General features: G+C 39.4%; 1 protein-coding gene across 3 annotated transcripts in view; it reads right to left on the bottom strand.

Moving 5' to 3' along the window:
* Positions 1–271: 271 nt before the first annotated feature.
* Positions 272–21,992, bottom strand: part of LOC134358051 (mitochondrial calcium uniporter regulator 1-like) — a 44,257-nt gene continuing 22,536 nt past the window's right edge. The window contains exons 4-10 of one of the 3 annotated variants that reach the window (XR_010020786.1): positions 17,082–17,183; positions 16,423–16,464; positions 11,078–11,149; positions 8,257–8,310; positions 7,989–8,103; positions 7,263–7,399; positions 272–4,792 (exon numbers count right to left, since the gene is read on the bottom strand). Coding sequence is in view for 2 of the 3 variants with exons in the window: in XM_063069947.1 (XP_062926017.1) it covers positions 7,002–7,189; positions 7,989–8,103; positions 8,257–8,310; positions 11,078–11,149; positions 16,423–16,464; positions 17,082–17,183 (573 nt within the window). In the remaining variant the exon portion in view is untranslated. The other 2 variants (XM_063069948.1, XM_063069947.1) reach the window with 2 other exon arrangements.

Raw genomic sequence — 21,992 nt, 5'->3', positions numbered from 1 at the left:
TGGGCTCAACCACAAGCATCACAGAGACATTCCACAAATTCTCTCCTGGGATCCAGCATCAGCTTGATTTTCCCCAATCTGCATATTGAAATCTTTCATTACTACTGTAAAATTACCTTTTTTGAATTGCTCTATCTCCCACTGTAATTTGTAGACCATATCCTGACTACTGTTCTAAGGGTTGTAAATAACTCCCATCAAGGTATTGGTCAGATTACAGATCAATAATAAAGGTTTCTGACTTTTAAAAAAAAGACAAAAGTTAATTCAAGGCTGCAAAGACCAGGTCCTGTTAAAGTAATTTATTTCTGATTGTTGATCATACAAACATTACAAATGACAGGATAAAATAAAACTGAGGCAGTGTCAACAAAATGGCAGAAAATATTATTTTGTTTATTTTGGTATCAGAGATAAAGATAAAGTTCCAAACTTAAAATATGAATTGTAGATCAAAATTCCTATTCTGGCTGTATCAGTGCATTCAAGGTAATGTGTATTAAAGTGGTTTTATCTTATTGGATCTGCCATCTCAAATCTATTTAAACTGGATGCTGAAGGACAATCTTACTCATCCTCTACATTAATGCAAGGCAGAAAAATCTGCACAGAAAATTGATCTCCAGTGTATTATAGAGGCACCAACACTTACCCCAACATCCTCAGAACTGATGCAGGGTCTTGACTGAAAATATCGACTAACCCCGCTTCCAGAGATGCAACTTAACTACTGTTAAGTTCTTCCAGTAGTTTATTTATTTATTTTAAATACCCCAACTCCTCTGACAGGCTTTGCTGCTGTCAAAGTTTAACATTGAAAATATATCAGAGACATTACCCCAATGTGGGCAAATGCGGTTAGTCTAAGATGAGCAAAAATGTTGGCATGGACATGGTGGACAATGGGCTATTTCAGTGCTCTACAACCACAACATTAAATTTTAAATTTAATTTAAATGAAGAAACTGCTAACAGCACAACAATTAAAAGCATTATAAGTAAAACAGGAGAAGTAACAAACCTTCCAATTTTGTTCTTATTCCATAGGCCTAGAATTTGATATCCAAGTTAGTGGGATCTCATAAACTGTACATGAACTAGTACACAGTCTAAGGCAGGAATACCAGCTAGACAGGGTTCCACCAAAAATCTAATGAACAAGCCACATATAGAAAAAAAATTGCAATTTATTGGAAATAAGGTGCAGAATTGCAGTACAACTCTTGATATTTAATGAAGATAAAGCATTATTCCCCAATGCCTATTGCACTGGGCCTTTCGTGCTATCTAGATCAACATCAGCAATACTGATTAGGAAATACCATCAATAACAGATCAAAAGTTGATAGGTTCAAAAACTTTTTTTGGGGTCCCATTTTATGGAAAATGGCAAAATAATGGAAATTCTTTTCAAATTGTTAATACAATATTTGTAGTTTTAATTTTAATAGGACAAAAATTTCCCAATATATTAGTCTATGAATTAAAATACAATTTTCTTTTTAAAATTTAAACTTGATTAACAGATGGAAATATTTTCAAGATGAAACAAAGTTTTATCTGCAGATGAATGTGTGGACGGACAAGTTGACATGCAACTCTAAGCTCCGATAGGCTGGTTGGACATTTTTTTTCAGCATGCTCTTGTATATATTGTCTGGATTTTCTTCATCAAAATCTGTACAAATTTTTATGAAACCATAATACTCACACATGTTGTGATACAATATGTTGTGATACATGTTATGTTGTCTATATGGACTTCAGTAGGGCCTTTGACAAGGTTCCACACGGAAGGTTAGTTAGGAATGGTTAGGCGTTAATATCGAAGTAATAAAATGGATTCAGCAGTGGCTAGATGGAAGACGCCAGCGAGTAGTGGTGGATAACTGTGTGTCAGATTGGAGGAGGGTGTGTAGCGGTGTGTCTCAGGGATCTGTACTGGGTCCAATGTTGTTTGTCATATATATTAATGATCTAGATGATGGGGTGGAAAATTGGATGAGTAAGCATGCAGATGATACTAAGATAGATGGCATTGTGGATAATGAAGTGGGTTTTCAAAGCTTGCAGAGAGATTTAGACCACTTAGAAGAGTGGGCTGAAAGATGGCAGATGGAGTTTAATGCTGAAAAATTTGAGTTGCTACACTTTGGCAGGATTAATCAAAATAGGACATACATGGTAAATGGTAGGGCACTGAAGAATGCAGTAGAACAGAGGGATCTAGGAATAATGGTGCATAGTTCCCTGAAGGTGGAATCTCATGTGGATAGGGTGGTGAAGAAAGCTCTTGGTATGCTGGCCTTTATTAATCAGAGCATTGAGTATAGGAGTTAGCATGTAATGTTGAAATTGTACAAGGCATTGGTAAGGCCAAATTTGGAGTATTATGTACAGTTCTGGTCACTGAATTATAGGAAAGATGTCAATAAAATTGAGAGAGTACAGAGGAAGTTTACTAAAATGTTGCCTGAGTTTCATCTCCTAAGATACAGAGAAAGGTTGAGCAAGTTAGATCTTTATTCTTTGGAACGTAGAAGGTTGAGGGGGGACTTGATAGAGGTGTTTAAAATTATGAGGGGGATTGATAGAGTTGACGTGGATAGCTTTTTCCATTGAGATTGGGGGAGATTCAAAAAAGAGGACATGAGTTGAGAGTTAAAGGGCAAAAGTTTAGGGGTAACATGAGGGGGAACTTCTTTACTCAGAGAGTGGTAGCTGTGTGGAACGAGCTTCCAGCAGAAGTGGTTGAGGCGGGTTCGATGTTGTCGTTTAAAGTTAAATTGAATGGATATATGGACAGGAGAGGAATGGAGGGTTATGGGCTGAGTGCAGGTCGGTGGGACTAGGTGAGAGTAAGAGTTCACTGGCACGGACTAGAAGGGCCGAGACTGGCCTGTTTCCGTGCTGTAATTGTTACATGGTTATATGTCTGCCCTATTTGAATTTCTTGCATGATTCTCATATCATCTTAACCACAAGCAATGAAATCTTTGGGTGATTCATTAAATACTTTGATACAAGCAAGTCTAATCCCAGCACCGGCTAGTGACTGTTTATCAACAAATAACTCAAACAGTCATGTTGGGCCTCATAAATATTGGAAACAAGTCAAGATTCATCAGAAAATTGGGGTTCTCAAGTCTTTTTGACTGTTGTGGTTAGACATCAAATTTGTCCCAATATTGGTATAAATCAGCCATCACTGGTTACTATCTGGAAGCACATCTTGTTTACAGACTAGTAATTAAGAGGCACTAGCAGCTTGACACCTTGCATCACTCGGCAATGGTGAATACCGTTATAATTTAATTTGTTGTTGCCCAATAGAACCAGACAACATTTAGTAAATACGAGGGGTGATTGGTAAGTTTGTGACCTAAGGTAGAAGCAGTCAATTTTAGAAAACCTAGCACATTTACTTTTCAACATACAAATATTGTAGTTCCCTCCTACGCATACACACATAGTCCAGTGGTTGTGGAGCATACGGATCCCTTCTTTGTAGAAGTGGTTCACAGCAGGGGTGGTTGATAAGTTCATGGCCTAAGGTAGGAGTCAATTTTCGAAAACCTAGCACATTTATTTTTCAACACAGTCCCCTCCTACATTTACGCACTTAGTCCAGCGGTCGTGGAGTACACGGATCTTGACCTCCAAGTGTCCACAGATGGGTGATTGATAAGTTTGTGGCCTAAGGAAGAAGGAGATGAGTTATACAGCTCTAGTTACATGCACATGCAGGTCAACTCTTTAAGTGATTATGCAGAAAGTTTGAAGTTAATAACTCATCTCCTTCTACCTTAGGCCACAAACTTAACAATCACCCATGATGAGTTATTAACTTCAAACTTTCTGAAGTGCCTGTTTCACTGCCGCCGCTACTGTGTGATCCAAAATCTCCAGAGGGGAAGGCCCCGAATCCTCGGCTTTGCTTGTTGCTCGGCGGCCAGGGGCAGGGTCAAAGCGCTCGGCAGAGATGGTGCTCGGTGTCGGATTGCTGGTCGGAGGCTCGAAGTTTTCGGATGGACTCAGAGTCGGACTGTGGTCAGGTGTTTCCAGGATGCTGCTTCGGCAAGTTTGTGGTGCTGGAAGCTCATAGCAGGGAGAGTTTCTCCCTTCTACTGTCTGCGTGAGATGTTGGGGCTATCAGGACTTTTGAGACTTTTTTTTTTAACCATGCCCATGGTCTGCTCTTACCAAATTATGGTATTGCTTTGCACTGTTGTAACTATATATTATAATTATGTGTTTTTGTCCATTGTAGTCTTGGTCTGTCTTGTGTTTCTGTGGTATCATACTGGAGGAACATTGTATCATTTTTTAATGCATGCATTTCTAAATGACAATAAACGAGGACTGAGTGTCCCCATAATCTAATAAGTGTGTAAATGTAGGCGGGGACTAAGTTGAAAAATAAATGTGCTAGGTTTTCTAAAATTGACTATCAATCATCCCTCGTACATTTGTTAAGAAATAGCAAAATGAATTTGTACATTTTCAGCAACATCTCAATATGCATTAGTGGTTGAATAAATTTTTAAAGTAAATTCGTAAGGCTTGTTATTCTTTAACCTTTAAAACTCTGTTTAACAGATACACAGAATTATTTGAATTAAATCAATATGTAAATTTCTTGGCTCCTTGCAGCATTTCAAGAGATTGTCTTTCTTGCTTACAGATGTTGCTCTTCCTGATCCTTTCAGTATGAAGATCCAGCAAGGGATTAAATTTCACACCCAAAGGCGATAAAATCCAAGCACTACGGTGAGGCATGTGAAAACTGAACCTGCAAGGAATTATCCACCAAAATAAAGATCAATATTATATGCCAATCATTTCAGTTAATATTTTAAAAAGCTGAATCCCTGTTGTGCATGATTCGTATTGACCAGGGAGCTGTGTTCACACGCTGGACTCCTGCTTTACAAAATCATCTTTGTTATACTCAAAACTTCCTCCCCCCAGATCTCCATTAGGCAGAGGGAATCTGTTGTACCAACAAAGTTTTATGGAATAACTACCTGCTCTGATTAGGATCAACTTAATGTCCTAAGCAAGTTGGTGGGAGAGAAAGTGAGTGGAGAGTCACTACTAAAATTGAGACCAAATTAAAGAGAAATTTTGTTGAAGGTTATGTGCAAATTCAGAAAAATCTGAAAAATCAATCTTTTGCCACATGTAATTTGATTGGAAACACTGAAACAGCCAACTGTTATGTAGTGATTTTCTTTCACTTGGTTTTGATAACTTTGCAAATAAAAAAATTGTCCAAGGATTTTTGACCACTGCATCTATGAATTGTACTCTACATCTATCTTCCCTCCGTCTCATTGCTGCTTCCAAAAAGTTCAATTGACATTGCAGCTTTAGCAAAGTTCCAAATTGCTCCAAGTCATGAAGAAATACAGTGACTGATAATCAAACAAATAGTTGAAGGGGTATTATGTTTTTATGAAAAAAAGGGGTACAAATATTTGTGTACAGGATTTAGGTGGTGAACTCATGGCCACATTGGGTGGAGCAATTACATTTAATAGATGAACAAGGCCAGGATTAAAGTGCAAAGTTTTCAAAAGATTGCAAGGATGAAAAAAAATTTTAAAAACAGGTATGAGCAAGTACATGGTAATTACTGAATGTAAGAAATGGGCACCCGAATGAGATTGGTCTACCAAAGCACGATTTAGGAATCATATCTATGTGTAGCAAAGGCATGGAGAAAGGTTACTCACCAGATTGGCTAAGGCAGAGTACAATGAAGCCAGAGTCAGAAAGAAGTAGTCTAACTGAAAGCAGGAATATACAGCCCACTTCATGTGGGGGATTCAAATGTCACTATGATTGAATTGACTTTATTTCTTACATACTTCACATATTTCACATACATGAGGAGCAAAAATCTGTGTTATATCTCTGTCTGAATGTGCAATTGATAGGAATTTGTGAAAAATAGTATGTACAACAGGACAGACAATATAGCATAGAAATACAATTGTATCCATGTGAATTAATCAGTCTGATGGCCTGGAGGAAGAAGCTGTTCTGGAGCCTGTTGGTTCTGGCTTTAATGCTGCGGTACCGTTTCCCAGATGGTAGCAGCTGGAACAGTTTGTGGTTGGGGTGACTCTGGTCCCCAATGACCCTTTTTATGCACTGGTCTCTATAAATGTCCTGAAGAGTGGGAAGCTCACATCTACAGATGCGCTGGGCTGTCCGCACCACTCTCTGCAGTCCTGTGATTGAGGGAAGTACAGTTCCCATACCAGACAGTGATGCAGCCAGTCAAGATGCTCTCAATTGTGGCCCTGAAGTAAGTCCTTAGGATCTGGGGACTCATGCCAACTTCTTCAACCGTCTGAGGTGAAAGAGGCCCATTGTGCTTTTTCCACTACATAGCTGGTATGTACAGACCCCGTGAGATCCTCGGTGATGTGTATGCCGAGGAACTTCAAGCTGTTCACCCTCTCAACCCCAGATCCATTGATGTCAACATTCCTCCTGTAATCCACAACTAGCTCCTTTGTTTTTGTGACATCGAGGGAGAAGTTGTTTTCTTGACACCACTGTATCAGGGTGATGACTTCTTCTCTGTAGGCTGCCTTGTTATTATTTGAGATTAGGCCAATCAATGTAGTATCATCTGTAAACTTAATTAGCAGATTGAAACTGTGGGTGGTGACACAGTCATTGGAATACAGAGTAAAGGAGGGGGCTTAGGACACAGCCCTGACGGGCTCCAGCATTGAGGGTCAGAGGGGCAGAGGTGAGGGAGCCTACTCTTACCACCTGCTGGCAATTTGACAGGAAGTCCAGGATCCAGCTGCATAAGGCAGGGTGAAGGCCGAGGTCTCTGAGCTCCTTGTCGAGCCTGGAGGGAATTATGGTGTTAAATGCTGAACTATAGCCCAGGAACAGCATTCTCACATAAGCATCCCTCTTCTCCAGATATGCAAGGACAGTGTGTAAAGCTGTGGCTATTGAGTCAACTGGTTGTGTCAGTAGGCGAACTGTAGGGGGTCCAGTATGGGTGGTAGCATGCTGCAGATGTAGTCCTTGACCAGCCTCTCAAAGCATTTACTTATTGAGGTGAGTGCGACAGAGTGCCAGTTGTTCAGACATGTTACCTTAGTCTTTTTAGGTACCGGAACAATGGTGGATGTTTTGAAGCAAAAGGGCACTTTCACTGGGAGAGGGAGAGATTAAAAATATCAGTAACCACACCTGCCAGGTATGCCGCACACATCCTGAGTACCCACCCTGGGCTGCTATCCAGTCCCGCAGCCTTGTGACTGTCCACTTGTTGGAAATACCTGCGTACCTCAGCCTCAGAGATGACCAAGGTGCAGGTCGCTTCGGCAACTCTCCTTGGGTGCTCAGTGTTGGCGACATCGAACTAAGCATAAAAAAGATTTAGTACATCTAGGAGAGAGGCAGCAATGTCAGCAGCACCACTGCACTTAGCTTTGAAGTCCACAATGGTGTGCAAAAATACAATGTCATTTCAGGAAGCCGGGGTGGAGAATTGAGTCATTGGCTAGGGAATGTTGTTTGTGACAAACTGCGGAGGCAGTCTTCAAAATATTGCTGAAAAATTCTGCGGTTAGAATTGTGTCAAAAATGCAAATGTTTTCAGTTGATATTGAAGTCCAGTTCATGTGAACAATAGCATTGGGCTAAGGATAGAGCCATAGAAACAGAGTTAATGGTGGAGGCAAGTGTTTGCATTTGAGCACATGGATAAGAATGGAGAAAGGCAAGAGCAGTTGGATGATGATACAAAGGTATTGAAGGAGGAAGGTATGGTCCTCTCATGCAACTGAATGATGAAGAAGCATTGGAGTAGCATGATCTGATGGGTCATGGGGAAGGTTACAGACACATTGAGAAGGGATAGTTAATCTTCATCATAAGCTCACTGTCTGTCAGTAACTTTGATGACAGTCATTTTGGTGCCATTCCAGGGCTGAAAACACAATTCTTACCTGCTAAATATTTAATGGTGTCAAGTTTATGTGATTCCAACAGAGTTTTGAGTCCTGCTACTTCAGTGTCTATCTTTTGGTTCACTTGTGTTACAGCTCTTTCCTGTTGTGAATGCTGCAAATTAAATGAGCCACATCAAAACTCCTGGTGGTAACATTAACTCATTTATAAGCACCCAAAAGCACACTAAACAAAAAGGTAATGACAGAGATCCTGGAAACAAGCAGGAAGTCAATCCTTATAATTAAATTTCAAAGAAATTCTCACCACTTCTACTATATCTGCTTTGGTTTCCAATACTCTTTTTTCATGCTCTGTTAACTGTAGAGAGAGAGCGAGAGTGTCACAAGTGATACTAAAAGTAATACAAGTAGCTTACAATGTTACATTGGAGAACTGCTTAAAAGGTTCACAAAATGTTTTACCATATTAAGTACTTTGAAAGCAAATTAATATATAAAAGAATAATCTTTAAAAATCTAATGCTTTTCCACACTGTGAGAGGGCAAGATGTTTATATATTCCATTTGAGTTCTATTTGCCTCAGAAAAAAATTCTAAGTACTTCATAACGTAATTTTTGGAATTCACAGATACAATTGTACTTATTGCAGCTTACGATCATTTTCTCAATCAAAACTAGAGATAATCTAGCTAAACATGCCTTAATTTCTAAACCACAGATCAATAAACGTATATGCACTGTACACAACAGAAATCCTGGCCAAAATCATATTAGGAAAAGTAGAATACTGCTCACACTGAAAACAAAAAGTAGATTGGACCTTAACTACAATATGTAAACAAGACAGGCTCATTTGAATATTAAAGAACAACAGAAAATCAATGAGTTTTCAAAGGTTTTTTGCAATCTTTACTTACACTGATTTTAAACATAACAACTTAGTCCACTGGAGAAATACTGAAGCCCAGCTTCTTTCAAGTGAAGATTCTGAATGAAACATCAATATAGGCTTGGGTACTGAAGCACTTTGCAATTTGTATCAGGAAAGCTCAATAAAAGCCATTTTCCCAGGACAGTTTTACAGATGACTTGTCTGAAGAATAAAACTTTGTAAGCACCTTTTAAAAGTTGATGAGGATTGGGTGTTTGATAAAAAAAAAAGCAACATACTTCTGGTTTGCATATAAATTACCCTTTTCTGTTTTTTTTTTGGTGCCAGCAAGATTAGATTGAACCAAATTCTGCTAAATACAGGTGAATGGGAAAAATGATGTAATGCATCTTTGAGATGATGTACAAAACACAACTTCAGACCAAGGTAAGAGCTTTGTTTGCCCCTTTCTCCAGTAAAACTGCCATAAAGCCAATTCTAACCACACTTCCAAAGAAATGAACTTTCTTTTGGCCAAATACTGCTCATTTTTACCTAGGTATGGAAAATGTTTACTCTAGTTCTATGTGATAAACTGTTATGACAAGTTAGAGGCAAGGAAGGAACAGGAAATATCCAAAAGATGTTTTATCCCAAGACATCCACTGTTAACATATATGGAATTAACAAATCTTCATATTCTAATTTAGTTCCAATTGTGTTGTTCCTTTTTACGCCTTGTGGCGCATTTGGTGGCTTTTTTTGCCATTTCCTTAGCAATTATCTGTTTTTCTTACAATGTTGAGTTGTTAGCTCAACACTCAACCCAGCACAGATGGAAAGCATGCAAGGGAGCAGCTGGATTCGAACCTGGGACCATTTGCCTTGAAGTCCGGTGCAGATGCCACTACACCACCAGCCGGCAATTTTGTTCCGAAACATGTTATATTTCCATTTTTTTCTATTTTCTCATGACATAGGAGGCCTGTCAAATATATGGCAGCTCTGATTGCAATCCAGTCCCCTTAACTTCCCACCTTCCCATCAACACCCTTCAATTCAACAGCTTATTTACATATTACTGGCAATTTACACTACATCCTTGGAAGGTGGGAGGAAAGTGACTAGAAAAGGCTGGCCATGAAGTACAGGGGATATATACTGTTAGGAACTTGATGGGACTTGCACACACAGGCATTGGCAATTCCTCTTGGAACTGCTGGTCCTTCCCAGCAGGTTCTAAACCATTTTGTATTTTGAATCATTTCCTCAGAATCAGCTACTTTCCTCATGACTCTGCCCCTCAGGATCAGATTTACTTGTAAACATGACATTCTACACTACAACAGGAATTCTGCAGATGCTGGAAATTCAAGCAGCACACATCAAAGTTGCTGGTGAACACAGCAGGCCAGGCAGTATCTCTAGGAAGAGGTGCAGTCGACGTTTCAGGCCGAGACCCTTCGTCAGGACTAGACTACATTACTCAATCCAATTAAATCCAAAAATAGTCACATTGTCAATACCAATCCTTCAGATACTGAATTCCATATTTTACAAAAACAATAGAACATTTAAAAACTCATTACTAGAAACACAGAAAATCTACAGCACAATAAAGGCCCTTCAGCCCACAAAGCTGTGCCAAACATGTCCTTACCTAAGAAATTACCTAGGGTTACCCATAGCCCTCTGTTTTTCTAAGCTCCATGTACCACTCAGGAGTCTCTTAAAAGACCCTATCGTATCTGCCTCCACCAACATCACTGTCAGCCCATTCCACGCACTCACCACTCTCTGCGTAAAAAAAACTTACCCCAGACATCTCCTCTGCACCTACTTCCAAGCACCTTAAAACCATGCCATCTCGTGCTAGCCAGTTCAGCCCTGGGAAAAAGCCTCATCAAGCTGCATCTCCAGCTCCCTAACGCGGTCCCTAAGGAGCTGCGGCTTGATGCACCTGACGCAGATGTGGCCGTCAGGAAGGCTGGGAGTCTCCAGGACTTCCCACATCTGACACAGAGCACAGAACACCGGCCTCACACACATACTTCCTGTCTGTATTCTACACAGGCAACCTACCTCACCTCGACCCATTATTGCCGAAGCCCCGTTAAGCCAAAGCCTTCCTACTCTGACGCCTGCTCTATAAAGCTGTCTCCTTTTAAACTCTTCTTGCTGTTCTAACTGGTTGACGTCCACACACTTGCACAGTCATGCCTCGAATTACTGTACTGTATAGAAGTTTCTCACCATTTCTTGGACTCGACCTTTTTCCAAATTCAGGTCCAATTTATTGTTTGATGAAACTTTGACAACTTCATCCTAAAAGCAGAATTTCAAATTATTCTAAATGTGGAAACTAGTTGAAATCATTAAAGTCCAAAGGACATTAATCAATAGTATTTTGACAAGTATTCGTGGTATTCATTAAACATTTATTAAATTAGCCAAACAATACCCATGTTCTTAAAATGTTATGTTAAAAATTCCAACACTGCTTTGGGAGAAATCAGTGGATTTGTCACACCTGCATGTGGGTACACAGGATCAAAAGGCCAAAGTCAAAAATAGAACCAAACTGGACAGATGGGCCCAGGACACAGATCAGTCATGATCTGACTGAATGGTGGAGAACATTTTTTAAAAGTGAATGTCCAACTTCTTTCCTTATGCTCTCGGAGATAACACTGCACAAAACATTAAAATGCACTAGAATTAAACGGTAAAATTAACAAATATTTAAATAAATGCATCTTATAATTTTGGTACCTTTGATGACACTGTTCCATTGAACTATAGAACAGTTAAATTTCAAGTTTACAGGAAAAATAGAAATGTTTTTGTCATTGAGGACCTGGGAAGCATGTGATAAATGCCCATTGTTCCACTGGTCTTATAGTGCCTTAAATAGACGAGCCCAATAGCTACAAAGCAGATTATACCAATGATCTTAAAATCAGGTTGATTAATTGAAATGGGCAATGTTAGTAATATAGTAATAATGCTTTTGACTAGCTTTCCTCAAAGTATTTCTGAGCCTTTCTCAGACAGCAGTTTACAGTTGTGGGGAACACTCATGTCTCTGCACCCAGAGATAAAGGGGTGCAGCATTTTAATTGAGTAAGCAAAAATCTTAATTTCCTAGTAACTGTTAAATGCTGCACACTAATGAATATTACAAGCTTTTGCTTTTTGCTTTCCTCTGAGCTACATGGCGTAGATCTGTCACATTTGAAAAGTTACTTTTAGTACACAAATTCTGTACAGGATATATTCAACAATACTGTAAGAACCTTCATGAAATTTCCAGGGCTCTATAGAATCATACACATAAAAGTAACTGCAAATATAACAGTTAATTGGTTTTCAAGTCAGCACCACTGCAACTTGTGAGCTGAGGTTGCTTGTAGATTACACATTATGTTATGGAGTACAACAATAAAAGTTTCCTGACATTCAAAACAAACCAGTAGTTAAAAAAAATTGACAGTGGAAAATTCTCACAATTAAAAAAAAGACTGCAAAATTCAAAACTGTCATTAATCTGTAGAAGATTTTTTATGATTTGAAAGAATGCTATGCTGCAGTATACACAATGCAACTTGAAATATTCTTGTATCCCAGCAAGGTTTGTACAAGAAATACATTACAGACTTCTCTAGCCAACAATTCAAATGCATTTTGAACCACTGCACTCACACTCCTAATACTGTCAGGATTAAAATAAACATTGTATAAAGATATTCTTCCTCTTAAAAATGCAAATTTCAAAATCCATTTCAGAGTTTTCTTGCCATTTTTATTTTTGAGAAAGCTGTAGAATTATATTATGCAAATGAATGATTAAATATGCCATTTTATCCAGACTAAAATTTCAAAAATTTCCAGGCAGTAAGTCAATACTTTCTATGTTTTTTTAAAAATATCATTACATTGGTAACAAGAACAAAACCTATGACTGAGTGAATTAGAATCAGATTTAGTATCACCAGCATATGTCATGACATTTGTTAACTCAGCAGCAGCAAACTGCAATCCATGATAAATGCAGAAAAAAAAATCCAATTACAGTAAGCATGTACATTAAGTAGTTAAATTAAAAATAATACAAAAAAAAAGGGGTTTGATGTCCATTCAGAAATCGGACAGCAGAGAGGAAGAAGCTGTTCCTGAATCCGAGCGTGTGCCTTCAAGCTTCTGTACGCCCTTCCTGACAATAACATGGCAATAAGAGGGCATGTCCTGGGTGATGAGAGTCCTTAATAATGGCCACTGCTTTTCTGAGGCACTGGTCCTTGAAGGCATCTTGGATGCTAGGAAGGCTAGTGACCAAGATGGAACTAATTTTACAACTTACTTACGATCCTGTGCAGTAGCACCCCGCCCCCATCAGAATGCTCTCCACTGTACATCTATAGAAGTTTGAGTGCTTAAGGTAACAAACCAAATCTCCTCAAACTCCTAATGAAATAGAACCACTGTCTTTCCTTCTCCACAGCTGCATCAATATGTTGTGACCAGGTTAGATCCTCAGAGATCTTGACACCTAGAAACCTGAAATTGCTCACTCTCTCCACTTCTGGTCCCTCTATGAGTATTGGCTTGCCTTATCTAACCTTTTCTGAAGTCCATAATCAGCTCTTTGGTCTTACCGACATTCATTGTTGTTGCTGCAACACCACTCAACTAGCTGGTACATCTCACTCCTGTATGCCCTCTTGTCTCCATCTGAGATTCTGCCAACAATGGCTGTATCACCAGCAAATTTATAGAATGGCATATGAGCTATGCCTAGCCACACAGTAATGGGTATAGAGAGAGTAGAGAAGAGGGCTAAGCACACATCCCTGAGGTGTGCCAGTTCAGCGAGGAGACGTTATAATCAAGCCACACAGATTGTGACCTTCCAGTTAGGAAGTTGAGGATCCAATTGTAGAGGGAGGTATGAGTTTCAGTTTTCAATCGGGACTGTAGGAATGATGGTGTTGAACACTGAGGTACAGTCGATGAACAGCACCCTGACATAGGTGTTTGTATTGTCCGCATGATCATGTGAAGAGCCACTGGAATTACATCTGCTCTAGACCTATTGTGGCAATAGGCAAACTGCAGTGGGTTTAGGTCATTCCTGAGGCAAGAGTTGATTCTAGCCATGACCAACCTCTCAGTCATCACTGTAGATATGAGTGCGACTGAATGATAATCATTAAGGCAGCTCACATGATTCTTCTTGGGCACTGGTATAACTGTTGCCCTTTTGTAGCAGGTGGGAACTTCCAACCATAGCAGTGAGCGGTTGAAAACCACTTTGATTACACCCACCAATTGGTTGGCACAAGTTTGCAGAACCTTACCAGGTACTGCATCAGGGACTGCTGCCTTGGAAGGGTTCACCCTCCTGAGAGGCACCCTGACGTCAGCTATCCTTCGAGACAGAGGTCACAAAGTCACCAGGTGCAGCAGGGATGCTCATAGCTGTTGTTATATTCTCCCTTTCAAAGTGGGCAAAAAAGGCATTGAGATGGTCTGGTAGTGAAGCATTGCTGCTATTCATGGTGTTGTGTTTCGCTTTGTACTAAGTAACGTTCTGCAAACCCTGCCAGAGTTAACGTGCATCCAATGTCGCCTCTGACCTTGCTCAGAATAATTTCCTCACATTTGAAATAGACCTCCACAAGTCATACCTGGTTTTCCTGTACAGACCAGGGTTCCCAGATTTAAATGCCACAGATCTAGCCCTCAGCAGATGACGAACCTCCTGATTTATCCACGGCTTTTGGTTTGGGAATGTTCAACAAACTTTCATAAGCACACACTGATCCACATAGGTTTTAATGAAACCAATGGAAAGCATTCACGATCCCAAACTACCTTTACTTCATTGTTTAAACTGCCTGTAACATTTTTTTAAAATTATGAACTTGGCATCAAATGGTTTTTCTCCTTGTATTAATCACATTTCATAATTAATGAAGCAATTATTTTTCACCATGTAATATTTGTCACTGTAAAACATTAATTTGCCCATTCCACAACTGAACCAAACCCAGGATTAATGGCCAACAAACTGTAAAAATGCAGCTATGAATAAATAGCAATAAATAATGAGCATGAAGGTATCAGGATAAGAGTCCTTAAATGAGTGTAGCTATCCCCTTTTGTTCAAGAACCTGATGGTTGAGGGGTAGTAACTGTTCTTGAACCTGGTGGTGCGAGTCCCAAGGCATTTGTACCTTCTACATGATGGCAGCATCGAAAAAAGAGCATGGCCTGGGCGATGAAGACCCTTAATAATGGATGCTGCTTTCCAACGGCAACATTTTATGTCGATGTGCTCAATGGTTGGAAGGGTTTTACCCGTGATGTACTGGGTCAAATCCACTATTTTTTGTAGGATTTTCTGCTCAAAAGGCATTGGTGTTCCCATACCAGGCCGTAATGCCACCAGTCAGCACACTTTCTGCCACACATGTATAGAAGTTTGCCCATGCCAAATCTCCACAGGCTCCTGAGGAAGTAGAGCTGCTGCCATGCTTTCTTTGCAATTATATTTATATGATGAGTCCAGGACAGGCCTCTGAGGTAATAATACCCAGGAATTTAAAGTTACTGACACTCTCCACCTCTGATCCTTTGATGATTCTTGGCTTATGGACCTCTGGTTTCCTTCTCATGAAGTCTACAATCAGTTCCTTGGTCTATTGATTGGGTCAAATTACATGAGCAGATCTATTGTAGCTTAAACACATTCTCAGCTGAACCTTCATCAAATGTTTTTACCAAGTCTAACCAAAGTATCAAATTTTGTCACAAACTGTCCAGATAAATGTTGGGGGCTTAACCACCCTTTTTAAATATCATCCACAGAATAATAGATGTCAATTCTCCAGTCTTGATATGGGCTCTACAGTTTCTTTAGCTTTTTAAGATAAAATTCAAATTTATTCATTTTAACTCATTAAATATTTGCAAAAGTAGACTTTACATTAATTTACTTCTGTTCCCAACATATACGTGCTTTATGTTCCCAAAAATAGAAATAGAACCAAGAATAGAAATAGAGGAGAAACCTTGAGACAAGAGTAGCACAAAATGACAAATAACTCAAAGTATCATCTGGATTTACCATGATAGTATATTGATGATGTTGGATTTTTGAAGTTGTATAGTAACTTCCACATCATATCACCACACTTTCTGGTGCAGGTGGTGGTAATTCTGGGCACTGGACCAGGTTAGCATGACTTTTCTCCCTTTATTGTTATTTGAGGGTTAATATCTTTCCAAACCTTGAGTCTTAATTTCACCTTTTCTTTCTGAAAAAAATATGGTGGAATAAAAATCCTGATGATGGCTGTTACCAAACTCAGAGCAGAGCTCAGATGTGGAGAGGGTGTGGTCACTATGTGAGATAGGAACCAAGACCACAGGCATTTGTAAAGAAATAGTCAAAATACTCATTTCCTGTACAAACACTAATGTAACAGCATCTTATAAATACACTTAAAAACCACTACCCCTAAACTTTCTACTGTTAACATTTCTAGTTTTCAATTTATCAATTAGTACATCTGCAATACCAATAAAAGACTTACAGTTAACTGTTTTTTTAATTGTTGCAATTCAATTTTCAGTTTCTGAAAAAGAATACACGATTAGTTTTTAAAACTTTGCAGTGAAGACCAGATTTACACAACTTCTAAAATACTTTCATTCAGCTACATGTACAGTATCTTTTACTTTAACTCAAAATTAAACACCTCTACCAGCTTTCACTCTAATCATAGAAAGACAGCCTAGTTTCATTCTTAAACTTTAAAACCTCAACTTAACCAGCTTAAATATAAACAGCAGCAACAATTTGACCTCCATGCAGCGTTTAAATAACTCCTTCAACTGACAGCTCATCAACTGTCTTCCAGAAAACACATGGTCATTTGTAATCTCCTACTGTTACTATTCCAACAAGCACAGAGGAAGCCCACTTAATAATTATCACAGGATGTGTTGATAACACTAAAATTATTCACACACTTCACTTTTCCCTGTTACTTTTCTGATCTATGTTATAACTATGATGTTGATGCAAGAGTATCCTTTGTATAGGCTGGGCAGATTATAACCATATCATTTCATATGTTGTAATCTCAACACTGCGATCCTCCAGCAACAGTTCACATTTCTAGTTGCTGAGATCCCAGTGACCTAGACTTTACTGATTTATAAACCTACTTTCAATTTGACACATCCTTACCTCATTTGCAGCCCGCAAAGCTGAAAATTCACTCTTTTCTAATATAATCATGTCTTTCTTTACAGCTGCTATGTGTGACATAATCTGCTGAAGCATTATCTCCTGCATTTAAATACAAAGAAATATTTAATCCAAGACAATGAATCATTTCAATCAAAAGACAAATACAGGTGTCCGTATAAGAGTTACACAATTAAGCAACTATCAAATTAAAATCTTAATTTATATGTTATAATCAGCAGCCAAGAAAAAGTTAGATCTTCAAATCGTCATTAAGAGCTTTTTAAATTTGCAAATCACCGCTTTCTGAAGCTAATCAGTCAAATTGCATTATTAATCTTAACTTAGAAATACCTTGCACCATTTACTTAAACTGCTCCATTTACACTACTGAATTGAAGGGGAAAACATTGGTAATACCGGTGGTACAAAATTTGCATACTTGTATTTCAACTTACTTTTCAGCCATTAACTACCTCATCAATATAATTACTTCAGTTTCCAGATAACATTTCTACTCAAACTCTGATGAAACTGAGTATGCTTTTTAAAAATAAAGGTATGGAGCTAAAATATGCAAATATGTCTGCTTTGTTCAAGATGACTCAAAAATGCAGCTGAGCTGCAGGTTGTCACCAGTATTTCAAAAAATAAATTCAGTATCTATTATAAATAATTATGCCATTTATTTTCCTGGCCCTTCTAAATTGCTTGGATATAGTTCAGTGCTTAGATGTTCACCACCAAATCACTCTGTTGTGGGTCTTAATAGAGAAAATGATTGCCTTTATTTTTGGGATAGATTTTGGAGTTACCTGAACCCCATAAACACAATACAGAATACCAGTGAGAACAGCCAGATCTCATCATTGTTCCCAAAGTTCAGCCTATAATTGTACCAAGAGCTTAAAGAGTACAACCAGAATACCAGAGAAGTAGCAGTGGAGGGTAGAGGGAGGAAAATAGTGCACACACTTCATTCTGTCTACCTTCTGTGTAACTTCTGAGAAGCTACTCCATAACTTCAGTGACAAACAGCAAGTGCAATAAAGATACAGCACTGAGAAAATACTTGGGGGTGAAGGGAATATGGCTAATTAGTGTTAACACATTTCGAAGTTCGCTATTCATAATGACATTGTTTGTAGGTTGGCAGACTTCACCCAGCAAACTAACACTTGTGTCAATTACTCATCTTTAAATTCAGCTTCTGGAATTACTGCAGTTCTTCTGGTGAAAGTACTCCTGTGCATCGTTGAACATGGAATTCCAGAATTGAGATCCAGCAGTGATGAAAGGGCAGTAATAATGTGGATCATGTGTGACTGGGATGGGAAATGTAAAAGTGGTGCACTCCAATGTGCCTACCACCCTCATCCTTCTCTGATGCAGAGGTTCTAAGATTGGGCAACGCACACAACAATGCTGGAGGAGCTCAGCATGTCAGGCAGCTTCTATGGAGAAGAATAAACAGTTGACATTTCAAAGCCTTCAGGTTCTGATGGAGTGTATTAGCCAGAAACATCGAATGTTTATTCCTCTTCATAGATGCTGCCCAACCTTCTGAACTACTCCAGCACTTTGTGTGTTCCTGAAGATTTCCAGCATCTGTAGAATCTCCTGTGTTTGAAAGTTTCAGAAGCACTGCCAAGTAACATTTTGCTAAATAGATAAATAGAGTGGCTAAGAAAATAGAACAGTGAATAGGCCCTTCACCCCACAATGTTGCGCCAAGCCAATTAAATTAGTAATCAAATGGGCAACTGAACTTATCCATATTCTTCCATTTTCCTCACATTCATGTGCCTATCTTTAATGTATCTGTCTCTACCACTACTCCAGGCAGCCCATTTCAGGCACTGACCATTCTGTAAAAAAAAACTTGCTCCTCACGGCTCTTTGAAATTACCTTCTTCACCTTAAGTACCCTCTGGTATTAGACATTTCAACCCTGGGGAAAAGATACTGTCTACTCTATTTATGCCTCTCAATCTTATAAACCTCTAACAGATCTTCCCTCAGCCTCCGCTGCTTAAGAGAAAATGATCCAAGTTTGTCCAACCTCTCGTTATAACTGCATCACTGCTTGGTATGCAAACTGCATTGTGGCAGACAGGAAGGCTCTACAACGGGTAGTCAAAACTGCCCAATGCATCACCGGCATCAGCCTACCTGTCATCAAGGACATATAAATGGAAAGGTTCCAGAAAAAGGCAAGTAATGTCATGAAGGATCCCACCTACCCTACTCCCACCCCCATCAGGGAGGAGGTCACAATGGTATCCACGCCAGGACACCAGACTTAAAAACAGTTACTTTCCCCAAACAATAAGGCTCATCAACACCTCCACCCATTAAATCCACCACTAGTTGGTCATTTTCTGTCTGTCACTTTATGGACATAAAATCAATGTATACAAGCTATCTTATTTAGATTTAGAGCATTCTTAATCTTTTTTCTGGGCTGCATCAGATCTGGAGTAACAATCAATTCTCCTTTACAGTTGTGTTAGGCACGTGGCCAAGTGGTTAAAGCGTTCGTCTAGTGATCTCAAGGTCGCTGGTTCGAGCCTCAGCTGTGGCAGCGTGTTTGTGGGGGGGGGGGAGAGGGTTAGATTTGTTTCTACAGTGGTATTATGCCCAATACCTCGACCATATTGCACAACCTTTACTGGTCAGGTTAAAATAAATTTAAACATTAAACGCTCTTAACATAAAGCTAATTTCCAAAAGAGCCTGTTCAGTTTAGTACCATTTAAAACAAAAGTGTTATATTGCAGCAGCAGAAACATTTAAATAAAAGAAATTCTTTAATTTTTTTAAAAAAGATAATTCAAAGTAAATTGAAAAAAACTTGTTTGGAGGCCCACATATTTTATGGGAAAGATAATAAATAGGACCACAACTTAGCATAAGCAGAATAAGAGCCAACATACTGAAAAAGATTAAAAACGAATGGAATATTTTTTATGTTGTTTTAATAGCCGCAGCATTGCAGTTTATTTTCACCATTTGAAAGCTGTGTAGTTTGAGGCTCTTTAAGCTGACTTGTTAGAATCAGAATCATAAGCAGAATTATAAGCTCAATTAAATATAATAGTTAAATTATATTCTGTGTTTTATACAGTTCACCATATTACTGGGCAGAAACAAAACAGAAAATACTGGTGCAACACTCAAAATGCTGAAGGAACTCAGCAGGTCAGGCAGCAGAATAAACAATTTAATAAACAAAATAAAAATAAAGAAGAATAAACAGTTGACATTTCCAGCTAAAACCCTTCATCAGGATCTCCGATTCCTTACGAGCTGAAGGAAGGGGGCAGAAGTCAGAATGAGAAAGTGTGGGGGGGGGCGGTAAGGAGTACAAACTGGCAAGTGATAGGTGAAACCAGGTAAGTGGATTGGGGAGTGGGGTATGAAGTAAGTTGGAGGTGATAGGTGGAAAAGGTAAAGAAGAAATCTGATAGGAGACAAAGTGAACTATAGGAGAAAGTGAACGAGAAGGGGCACCAGAGGGAGGTGATACACAGGTGTGGAAAAGGGAAAAGGCTATATGAGTGGAGCCAGAAAGAGGAATGGAGAAAGATGGCGGGGGGGGGGGGCAAGAAGTTACTAGAAGTTAAGAGAAATCGATGTTCATGCCATCAGATTGAAGTACATTCAGACAGAATATGAGGTGTTGCTTCTATAAGTTGAGAGCAGCCTCATGGTGCTATTAAAGGAGGTCACGGACAGACATGTTGGAACAGGAACTGCAAATGAAATGGGTGTCCACCACTATATTCAACCTTTGTATATACAGAAAGGATTAGTTCCAGTAAGACAGCAGCATGCTTAGTCACAGCAGCTTCTAACAGGGTCAACCAAAGGTTTTTATGATTGCCAAGACCCTGCTGGACATTAAGAACTTAAGTATTGCAGGTCTACCCCATCAATGATTTCCTGATTGGTGGAGAAACAGAAGGAGCTGTACTTGGTATTGCTGTCAGAAGCGTTGGACATTGGAGTCCGTGCTCAAATAGTGTGCAGCTTAACAGCAAGTGATTGTCTTAACTTGCTTTCCTTGTAATCGCAAGGCCCTGCTGTACATTGTTAGTGTGGAATGCTGCGAGTGCAATTCACTAATTTATTGGCAGACAGCAGGGGAGCTATGTGGCCTCGGTGTTGCCTGTTTACAGCTGCCCAGGAGAGGGGCGTTGGAGTCATACATTCCACCGGAGCACTGGGGGCAGTGTAGCACAGCACCCAAGCTGGAGTTGGTACAAACCCTGCCCCCCCCCCCCATGTTCGCTCAGCAGAAGAAAAGCTATGTTGTATTTGACTGCAGCTTGCTGCAACATTCCTGGACTCAGTGTCCTGGGGACTATTTTTTGTGTGACTGTATTTTACTGATATCTCATATGTGCTTACTATCTAATATGCACTATATGTGCCTTGTGCTGTGCATGACGATTGGCCCTGGAGTAAAGCTGTTTCATTTGGCTGTATTCATGTGTGGTTGAATGACAATTAACTTGAACTATGAACTACGTGGCAGACAGAACGGAGGTGCTTGACGAAGCGCTCCCCCAATCTACATTGGGTCTTATTGATGTAGAAGAGGCCACATTGGGTGCACCAGATATAGTAATGACCCTGAAAGACTCTCAGGTGTGTGTCATCTCACCTGAAAGGACTAATTGGGCCCTGAATGATGAGGAGGGAGGAGGTGTAGGGGCAGGTGTGGCACTTGTCCCACCTTGCAAGGATAAGTACCAGGAGGGAGATCAGTGGGAAAGGACAAGTGGATAAGAGAATCACGTAGAGAATGATACCTGGAGCAAGGAAAGTGGTGGAGCAGGGAAAGATGTGCTTGATGGTAGGATCCCATTGAAAATGGTGCAGGTTACAAAGAATGATGTGATTGAT

The sequence above is a fragment of the Mobula hypostoma genome, chromosome 17, assembly GCF_963921235.1.
Source record: "Mobula hypostoma chromosome 17, sMobHyp1.1, whole genome shotgun sequence".
Lineage (NCBI taxonomy): Eukaryota > Metazoa > Chordata > Chondrichthyes > Myliobatiformes > Myliobatidae > Mobula > Mobula hypostoma.
Note: the sequence above shows the minus strand (reverse complement) of the source record. Positions and strands in the feature narration are given on the sequence as shown.